This window comes from Cannabis sativa, chromosome 1 (genome assembly GCF_029168945.1).
Source record: "Cannabis sativa cultivar Pink pepper isolate KNU-18-1 chromosome 1, ASM2916894v1, whole genome shotgun sequence".
Lineage (NCBI taxonomy): Eukaryota > Viridiplantae > Streptophyta > Magnoliopsida > Rosales > Cannabaceae > Cannabis > Cannabis sativa.
The window spans coordinates 29,918,717-29,929,844 of NC_083601.1; the positions used below are offsets into that span (position 1 = coordinate 29,918,717).

General features: G+C 32.4%; 1 protein-coding gene across 1 annotated transcript; it reads left to right on the top strand.

Annotated features, from left to right (window-relative positions):
- Window positions 1-1,664: 1,664 nt before the first annotated feature.
- Window positions 1,665-3,528, top strand: LOC115705779 (transcription factor DIVARICATA). Its single transcript, XM_030633219.2, has 2 exons — window positions 1,665-2,180; window positions 2,905-3,528. Exons 1-2 carry the CDS (start codon window positions 1,810-1,812, stop codon window positions 3,263-3,265), a joined length of 732 nt encoding a protein of 243 aa, XP_030489079.1. The 5' UTR covers window positions 1,665-1,809; the 3' UTR covers window positions 3,266-3,528.
- The last annotated feature ends 7,600 nt before the right edge of the window (window positions 3,529-11,128 follow it).

The window sequence follows — 11,128 nt, forward strand, 5'->3', positions numbered from 1 at the left end:
AACTACTTGAAATATCACAAAATTCTCAAGACTCTACCATTTGATTAGTAAAAATCAATGAAAAACTTAAAAATAAGAAGCCAAATAGTACCAACCTAACCCACTAAAATTCAATAATCATACCACATAAAACCATAAAACAAGATAATTTTTTAAATTATTATTAAGTAAAGTTTCCCCAAAAAAATATAGTTAAAATTTAATTTTTTATCCTTACATTAAAGGAAATTTTTTTCCTTAAACCTAAAATACCTTATATTAGTAAAATAGGACAATATTTACTTAATTCCTACATTACCCCCTCATTCAAATTTGACTTAACACTTGACTATGAACCCCGCCCCCCATCGGACCCAACTCCCCCCCCCCCCTAAATCGGATCCAACCCCCCCCCCCTAAATCGGATCCAACCCCCCCCCCTATCGGACCCAGCACAGCCCCCATCGGATCCAGCCCAGCCCCATCGGACCCATCGGGTCTTCGTCTTCCCCAACCATTCACGCCTGAATCGGACCTGCGCGTGGGTTTTCGTTTTGGTCGGTTTTCGTGGTGGTCATGGCGTCCAGCGGTGCGGTGGTTGCGGCGGTCGAGCGGTGCGGTGGGGGAGGTGGATCGACGTGGGTTTTGTGCGGTGGAGGAGGTGGCTCGGCATGGAGGTGCGTGGGTTTTGGGTTTGATTTGATAGAGAAAGGAGGAAGAGAGAGAGAAGTTGAAAAACATGGGAGGGGTATTTTAGGGTTTAGAGAAAAGTATACCTATTTTTTCAATAGCTATAACTATTAGTTTGGAAAATAAATTTAAGTATAAAAAATGCATAGAAAATTAAATTTCCCTTTTTAAAATTCCTATCTTATATACTAATTAATTTAATATTATCCAATATATCAAATCCTTCCATTGAATTTGTTTATAAATTTATAATTAGGTTGTTAAAAAGAAAATAATTTATAATGATAAAAATAAATTTAAATATTTTTTTTTATATAAAAATGGTAAATAAATATTTTTATTTTTTATACTACAAATTATAAAGAATTTTTTAAAAATTATCAACATAAATAATTACAAGTTACAACGCATGCTATCATTGTAAAAAAAAAAAAAAATTGAACTACTCATTTTTTTTCAATATATATATATTTTTTTTTTCAAAAAAGTGACTAGTATGAACACTTGTAAAATGGAGATATATAAGTATAGGAGATATACATGTTGTTTTGTTGATCTTTCACACAGATGGACATCTCCCAATGAGTATTTTCTTCTGTCAAAGTTAATTTAGTGGGTAATTAGTTATCATTCAATTGTTAAAAGTACATTTTTTTAATTAACAGGGTAAAATTAGTTAACCACTATCGAAATCTATTATTAATTCACCAAAATAAAAAATAGATTATATAACTTGGAAATGCTATTAAAATAAATAAGAAAACAGAAAACAGAGTTTTGAGAAAGCTGGCCACCTGTGCAGCTTAAAACAATAAACAAATATAAAGAAAACGTGTTGAATAAAAACTCTGTTGAGTTGGTAATCCAGTCCATCCCAAACAAAATTCCAAAAAAACCCCCCAAAAATGTTTTTTTTTGTAAATTATTTATTTTTGTAATTTATTTGTTAAAAAATAAAGGACACGCCTTTCTCTCTCTATATATATGTATAAATATTTAAGCCAGCAATCCAAACCTCCCACCAAACCCTTCAAACGCGAAATCTCCAAGAAAGTCAGTCTCAGTCAAGAAAAAAGGGAAAGAAGAAAAAAAATATCCAAAACCCAAAAACAATTTTTGAAAATTCAGAAAACGGAAACAATGTTTCAGGAAGCTCGGGATTGGAACATGGTGACTCATCAGCCGCGCTCAACTTGGTGGACTCGGGAGGAAGATAAGCTGTTCGAGAAAGCTCTTGTCGACTTCTCCAACGACCTCCCCAATCGGTGGGATAGGATCGCCGGTCGATTGCCTGGAAAGTCCATTCCTGATGTTATCAGACACTACAATGACTTGGTTCATGATGTCATGGAGATTGACTCGGGCAGAGTCGCGCTTCCGAGTTACACTGATTACTCGGCGGAAGGTTTGAATGGGTGGGACTCCGCTAATCAGATATCTTTTGGGTCAAAAGCCAAACAGGCTGAACCGGAGAGGAAGAAGGGAACTCCTTGGACTGAAGAAGAACACAAGTAATTTCTCTTCTTCTTCTTATCCTTATCTCTCTCAATTAATTGATAATTTAATTTTTTTCTTCTATTGGATTCTCTTGTCAAATTTTTTTGCTATCTTCCATTTCTTAAACTTTTAAATTTGGAAAAGGGCATTTAATTCTTTATTTTAATTTTTGGAATAAAATTTGTTTGAATTGGCCTTATAAGTGAAGTATTAAATGTTGTCTAGTTATAATTTCTTTCCCCATATTTATATATCTTTCTGGGTTTTTATTTTTCCTTCCAGTTTTGTTTTCTTGTTTTAGAAAAAAGAAACCGTGTTTTTTTTCTATTATTATATAAAACTATTTTTCTACATATAAAAACGTTCTTGTAACGTTTATTTGTAACATTTCCCTAGAAAGGTTTTGGTTCAAGGCAAATGGTTTTTATGTATTGAGATATTTTGGAAATAAGTTAATAATAATAATAATAAATAAATGTTTAGGAATCAGTGGCAGAACTTTTCTAGGAGAGAAACCTGTAACTGTAAATGGGTTCAATCTTCAACTGCTTATTAAAATCTGGTCCTAACTTCCTGGTTATGCTGCTTAGAATTGACTTTGTTGACATATAGAGTAACTTAATAGTACTAGGGGACTAGGTGAGGTGTATGCAAATTATATGAAATTTTCGAACTTTGGAGTATTTAGTTGCAAAAATAAAGCATCATTAACTGTGTTGTTTTTCTTTTATGCATCAGATTATTTCTCAAGGGTCTCAAGCTATTTGGTAAGGGAGATTGGAGGAGCATTTCAAGGAATGTGGTGATCACAAGAACTCCAACCCAAGTGGCTAGCCATGCCCAGAAATACTTTCTTAGGCTTGAATCAGGTCCCAAAGAGAGGAAGAGGTCAAGCATTCATGACATTACCACAGTGGATGGTGTCACTGATTCTGTGCCTTCTGACCAAATGTGCCTTCAGCCTACACCACCACCTCATAATTCACCTCAACAATTTCAAACAATACAACAGATGAATCCACCACCAAACCATATGACAATGGCTACTAATAATCATGGAGGTTCAGTGGGGTATCAACATTATGGTTTCCAAATGTGATATCTTTTTGTTGCCCCCCTTATAAGACAGAAAGCTTGTGAATATTAGGGAAAGCTTGCACTGAACAGATATATTATTTATATATATAAATATTTTTTTTTTCTTTATTAGGTGGTGAGGACTGAAGATTTTCCTTTGTGATGACAGCTTAGGTTTTAGTTATTTGTGAAATATTTAGAATTGTAAGGGTAGTCTGATTGTGCAAGGATGAGATTATAATCATTTAATTCATAAGATAATTATAATTGGGTTCTTTCTCTTTTGACTGTATTGTTGATAAGCTTTCTTTGTTGAATTTTCAGCTTCAAAGATGAAAGTGAGGATGAGTATCTTTAACTTTAACCTTCCATTTTGCTCTAGTGAATTAGTGTTCTCTCTCATGGAAATAGCAATTCTATTGAATTAGTGTTGATAAGCTTATCTTGATCATATAAAAGAATTAATGAAATTTAAATTCAATTACATCGCACTTGTTCCACCCCAGGTATTCAAATGGCCCCACTTTACATAGATTATTATGCTTGTATTGTTAGTAATGTTTTTAAGTATGTAGTACAAGAGAAAGGAAAACCAGAAGTTGGTAAAGTTTTGCTACAGCTTTTATATCATCATAAACCCTTCCTGTGTGATTGGATAAATTTCCATAGATTTATTCTCTACCAGTTTCATTAAATTTACTAAACAACCTAACATTATACCCAAAGATTGAGTTTGTCTGTCTTGTAGCTTAAACAAAAGAAGCCTTCAGGAGCAGCAAGCCTGAAATCATTTTACAAAATTATTTTACTAAAACTGTACCATCAAGAGAAAATATTAAAATTCCAAACGCACAAATTGCAAGAATATTCTGCTATATGCGAATGGGTTGTTTGATGTGTTAGAAGTTAGAATGTTGAAAGCTTAAATGAACTTTTAGGGAACCTTTTCTATTATCCCGATACATGTCATTTCCAGTGTCCACATTCAAAACGTCTGTCAGGCCAAGCTTTTCAATCTAAGCCCAATAATTAGAGGCCCAACCTGTAAATAAGAAAAGGGATAATTTCACAAATACACAAAAATAATAAAAAAACTACAAATACAATTTTATGGAATTTTAAATATTTTTAAGAATTTTTTAATTTTATTTACAGAAATACAATCTTTTTTATGTTGTATTCATATTAATTTATTATTAATTTTTTATTATCTGTATGTTATTTTTTTGTTGTTGTTTTGATGTTATTTAAATGTTATTTTCATGTTACTTTTATGTAGTTTTTTTATTGTTTTTACGAAAAACTGTACAAATATAAAAAAAAAAAATGTAAAAGTGTAATTTTTTTTTGAAAAAAATAGTGAGCGTACAGGAGGACTCCAACCGCAAGTGTTATCACAAATGTATCCGAATTAAAACGATGAATGCGTTGGGCCGGTTGGGCCTGACCAAGGACAAATTCTAAATAGCTAGAGTTGTTAAATATTATTATGATGTTAAATATCATTGGAAAATTTTATAATATATCCCTTCAAAAGGGATACACCGATATATCTTTATTTATTTTAGTATTCGAAATAATTTTTTAGCCAAATTTTTTTTCATGGTGATGTAGATTATAGTTATTTAAGACATCTAGCAAAATTTTAAGAAATTCGAAAAAGTTTAATATGCCAAAAATTACGTTCAAGCAGTATGTTGCACACGTGACTATTTTATTTATACGCGTGTAAAATAGACTGTTTGAACATTGTTTTCTACGTTGTAAATTATTCCGAATTTTTTAAAATTTTGTAGGATATCTTAAATAGCTATAACGTACATGAATATGAAAAAAAAAATTAGACTATTTTTTTTTCTGAATGTCGAAACAAGTAAAGGGTGCATCAGTACATGTCTTTTAAGGGGGTGCATTATAGAATCACTCAATATCATTTTTTTTTTATTTTACCGCAGACTTTTACATTACACCATACATTAAAATAGGAATAAAATATTATTTAAATAATATTAATTTGTTGTTTGAAAAATAAATAGTGCTTCTCTACATATAAAGGGGCACTGTAACAATCTTTAAAACTTGAGCTAAAATAGCTCATCTGATGGAGCTCCATTTTAATTATTTTTTCACTTTCTCTTCTCTATTTTGAAGAAAAGAGCATTATAACTCATCTTATATAGGTACTCTAAAACACGATCAAGTTCTAACCACTACTACAAAAAAACTTATTCTTATTATTTTTAAATCGATTTTTTTTTTAGAACCGTCGCTAATAAAGTTAAGTGAATGTTAAAACTGTCGGGAATACTCCACTATTCCTAACAGTTAGTCACAATTTTAAAATTCAAAAACGAGTTAAAACGGTATTGCCGACGGTTTAAAACCGTCAGGTATACTATTGCCGACAGCTTTAAACCGTCAACAATAACAGTATACACGACGGTTTTAAACCGCTGTGGATAGCATGCTAAATATATAAAAACCAAAAAGAAATTGATTTTGTTCAAACATTCAGATTTCGCTCTCTCTTATCTCTCTCTCTCTCCTTCTTGTCTTCAAACTCATGATGGAACCCACCGCTACCACCACGAAGCTCTCTCTCTCTCTCTCTCTCTCTCTCTCTCTTCTTCTTCTTCTTCTTCTTCTTCAAACTCGCGATGGAACCCACCACCACCACTGAGCTCTCTCTCTCTCCCTCTCTCTCGTTCAGTGCGATAGTAGATATATCGAGGGTTGGTGGTGCCTACTCCTCATCGGTGACCGTAGGTTTACAAAATAATTAATCTCTATTATTTTTATTTTGGGATTTATATATTTTTGAGATTTTTGTATTTCACAGATCGTCAGGTATGTGGTTTTGGCAGAGCCGTGGCCCAAATATCAGCTCTTTGGGGCTCTTAAGGCCAAATGAAACTATCTGTTGTGTATAAATACAGATTTATTGTGTGTGTGTATATAGGCTTGAGATTTTTTGTATTTGTATTGTATATTGTTCTTATTGTTCATATTGTAAAGATTTGAAGATTTTTTTTCTTATATAATGATATAGCCAGCTGTGCAAAACAGTCGGCAATAATAGTATAGCTGTAATTTTGCACAATCACTTATATTATAAGCGACGGTGCAGGTGACTGTTGTGAATTTTCTAGTACGCAAGTGCACGTATCGTTTACAAGTATTAGACTCTTAAGAGTGAGGTCGATCCCACAAAAACTGTAGTTAACTGCCAAACAATTAAATTCCTAAATTCTATTTGGCGACATAAATAATTGAGTAAAAGGAGTTTAAAGACTTTGATAAAGAAAATAAAGATAAATCAAAGTGCAATTTAGCAATGATTAAAGTTTAGGGTGATTAATTTCAATTGAATCTACTTTATATTATTTAGTATAATATAATTCTCAAATTTTAGTTTACATGTGATAGCGGATTTACTAAAGAAATTTATATTTGGGCTAGACATATAAATATCAACCTATATGTGAACTTTCTACTCTCGTGATAAATTTAAACACATAGGAGGCATTAAGCATAAAAGTCTTAAATTCTACACAAACTATATAGGTACTCTCATCTTATATCAAAATCTATGTCTATTTCACTATAGCATAGTCAATACTCACTTTTTAGATTTTGTACGTATTGATATCATAAACAGTTAATTGATAGCCAAACAATTAAAAGAAATTAAGTACGAATGAAATAAATACACATAGAAAATTTGAGGAAGAACTAAATCATATTAAAACTATAATAAAGAATCAAACAATCTCCATTAATACCCTAATTAAGAGTCTAGCTACTCATATTCATTGTAAATAGCTGACAACAATTAATTAAGAACATGAGAAAAGAGTAAAAGAAAAGAACTCGTCAAAAAATATTAATAAAATCTCTAGAACTGCTTTTTGCTTCTAATTTTCGTCCCTAATGATTGTTGTTTTGAAAAGTGCCAAAATGGTCCTTTATATAGCTTTTCAATAAGGTTAAATCCCTAAAATTCGTCACTGAAAGCAGGCAAGCTACGACATTGACCCTCCATGTCGCGGCCCCTAAAGGCTATTTTTCGGCAGCAAGCTCTCTAGTGCGACGATTGATAATGTTTTGGTCATAATTCTTTTAATATTGCTCAGAATTGGACGATTCAAGATGTTTTGGAAAGCTGAAAGAGAGATATATAAATTTTGTTGACAATATTTTTCCTCAAAGTGACCACATCATAGTCAGAAATTGGTTTGAAACTTTAGACTTGATTTTCGATCACAAACGGAGCATGTTGAGCATCCAAAACTTAGAATTTTTTACCAATTATATCCTAGAACTCAAAATTTCATGAAAATTTATCATATTCATCTCATCTAACATGTTTCTTCTTATTTTAAATTCATATTATGAATTTTACCATTTAAACCTAAAATAAGTAGAAAACAAACGTAATTCTGCACAAAATGAATATAATCAATTGAAACACACCTCTAAAATATTTATAAAATGAATCTAAAACTAGCATATCAAACTCCCCCAAACTTAGCCTTTACTCGCCCTCGAGTAAAGATCGACACTTAACTAATAACAAACGAACACAAAGCAAGTCTTACTTCATTTCACACCACACCACCGATATTCATAACATTAAACTGTTATAAAACTAGATTTTTAATCTAATTACTCCCAATGCTAAATTTAGCATTCAACTTCAAAAAAGAGATATAATTTACAAATGAAAAAAATTATTGGAACTTAATATACATGCCCGGAACGCACACAGTGATCTGGTGTGGAGAGTTAAAAGTTCATTTGCTTCTGAGGTGGTGCTATCAACAAGAATGGCTCTTAGTCATTGCTCAATAAAAAAAGAGTGGTCCTTTGTTTATTCCTAAGAGAATGGATGTTGTTGCGAAAATTATTAATTACTACGCAAGTGCACGCAATCAAGTAGTATACTCACGCAAGTGAGGTCGAACCACAGGGAATTGGATTAATTACTACTAAACTATACTTATAATTCTATTTGGCAAATCAAAAGTATTTATGATTGAAAAAGGAAGAAAGAAATTCAAGAAACTTAAAGAAACAAGTGAATATTAATCAAGATGAGAGAATAGGGAGACGAATCCTGTTGTTAAGTTACCAATGTTAATGTCTAATTGCTATCCTTCTCTTGAAGTGAATGACAGATTATAAATTAACCTAGCTCTTTTCAGATCTTCTAGGTTCTAAATCTCATGCTCTCTAATTAATCTCTTAATTAAACTAACATGAAATCAGCATTAAGCAATAATCTAAATGTCACAAAGGCTATGTAAATACTTTCGTTTCACATCAAAACCTAGACTATCCAATTTTAGCATTCTCAATTCTCACTTTTCAGATTTTGAATTGAGATCATAAAACATGTAAAAGGTGATCAATCTTGCACATGGAAATTAAACACAAATATGAATAGTGTTCATAATCAAGATAGAAGAATGGCAATTATTCATTAACTAGGAAAAACTTAAACAACATTCATCATTCTCCCTAAATAGGAGTTTAGTTCAAAACATCCACAATCAAATCCATAATTAACATTGAAACAGAAAATAGCATAGAAAAATTAAAGAGAAGAGAAAGAACTAGTTGAAGCAATTGATCCGGGTCGCCACAAGCCGCTCTTCTAGCCTCCTTCTTTGTTTCTAGGGTTCTAATTCTGAATCCACCCTAATTTTCACGAACTCCCTCTATTTAAACCAATTCTCATCTTTAAAATTCGCGAAATTACAAAACTGCCCAAAAATCCCGTCTCTGGGTCCCCGTCGTCGCGACTGGAACAGGCAGAGACACCAATCTTGGTTTTTCTTCTCGATTCTTTCACCACTTGTCCTCAATTCTTGTACATACTTTCTTTAAACACCCAAGGACCTGAAACAAAAGAATCAAGCGTAAAATAGCCCTAAAACTAGAAACAAAGAGTGAAAACTAACCGAAAATACGACCCGAAACTTAGACTAATTTTAGCCTAACAAATTCCCCCAAACTAGATTCTTACTCGCCCTCGAGTAAGATAAATACTACTAACTACTAATCTACTAACTACGCTAAGAGATAATAACAATACTACTGCTCATGTGCTGTTCTCTTCCATTGCTCAAACTAGAATTTCAATTCCACCAACCCTAACAATTAATTTCGATGCTCAGTTTATCACATACTGCACAAACACAAGATGACTTCACAATCGAAACAGTGTTATAATGGTTTTACTCTTTCCAACCATTCCACTACCCGATAACTCATATGCTTGCATGCTTACCTCTCTCCACTAATGTTGACAACATCCTTTCGGAATCAATAGGGCTTTTTGAGGTTTAGAGAGTATGGCTTAGATCTTTGGAAAATGAAAACAATTTTGGCTAAAGATATCATAAGCACAAAAATAACCCCCAAGCTTCTTCTAATTTCAAATTTCCCAAAGTGTTCCCACAACTCGCCATGATTGAGAAAAATTATTTTCCTTCTTATCCTCAACGTCACTGAATTTTATTATTTTTTCCTGAATCATGTTTTTTTTCCTTTTTTTTTCTTTTCTTTTTTTTCAGTGATATTGATCTTACAGCTTATATTTTTTTTTTTCTCAATCTTGCACGTTTTTTTTTTCTACCTTCTCTCACACCATGCATTTTGCTCCCCCAAACTAATTATATAGCTTATGATATCATTGATAAAATGGTGAGGACAAAATTTAACAGTGTGGATACATATTTCGGTTCAACAGGTGAAGAACAAAACAAGTTTAGGCTCAAGAGGGTTAACTAAGGATAATCATTTCATGGTAGGCTTGAAAGGCTCAAACTATCCAACAAATGCCTAAATCATATTCCTATTGAATGTTGTCAAGGATTTCACCTCAAAAGAATAAGACATGCAAGTTCTAAGCTATTCAGTCAATCTTACCACAAACCATAGTAAAACAATTATAACATATTTCACAGATCATCAAATTACATTCTTACACATGTTATACAAGCATCTAAACTAATCCAAAGAGTTAACATAATTAAGCACACAGTTATTTTGCAATTTCAGAGCACATTACATTAAAGAGCAGCACACGATTATCTTTTAGCTTATTGCCATCCTTAACTAAAACAAAAAATTAAAGCAGAAAATTAAAAAAAAATGCAGAAAATAAAATTTTTAAATCTCTCCCCCCCAAACTAAATATGACATTGTCCCCAATGTGTTAAAATAAAATTGTGGTTGAGAGATACTTACCTGCGCGCCACATCAACAAGCGGTTTACGCCCGTAATAAGCGTCATGCAAGACAACTTGAAAATTATTGTTGTACTTGCCTTCAAGCTTGGCAAGTGATGAGTTTGAACTAAAATCAGCACCAACAACATAAGACTTTAGATGATGTGCTTGGGGAGAAGCCTTTCGTAGCTTGTAGATGATATAATAAGATGTAGATGAAATATATAGATTCATTGGTGGTTTATCAGTCAATATCATTGATGAAGTCGAATCAATGATGCCATGTTCTTCTTCATCCTCCAGTGTCACAGTTTCTACACTTTCATCTAACAACCCTTCTTCTTGTTGCTCACTCTCTACTTGGCTATCCATACCCTCACTTGTGATTTCATATTCAATGATTTCCTCTTCACAAGGATCTTGATCTTCAATTGTAGGCTCATTATGTTCCTTGTATTCAAATAATGACCCTTCTTCATTGTACCAATAACTCCCATAACTTTCATCATTGAAGTTATTACATTCTGAATCATGAGTCATTGAATTATCACAAAAGGATCTCACCATGTCAGTTAAGCGGTTAATCTCTCTTGGAAGTGATTGTAGAAGTGATAGTAGTTGCTCCTGTTTTTCAGTTTATTGGGATGAAT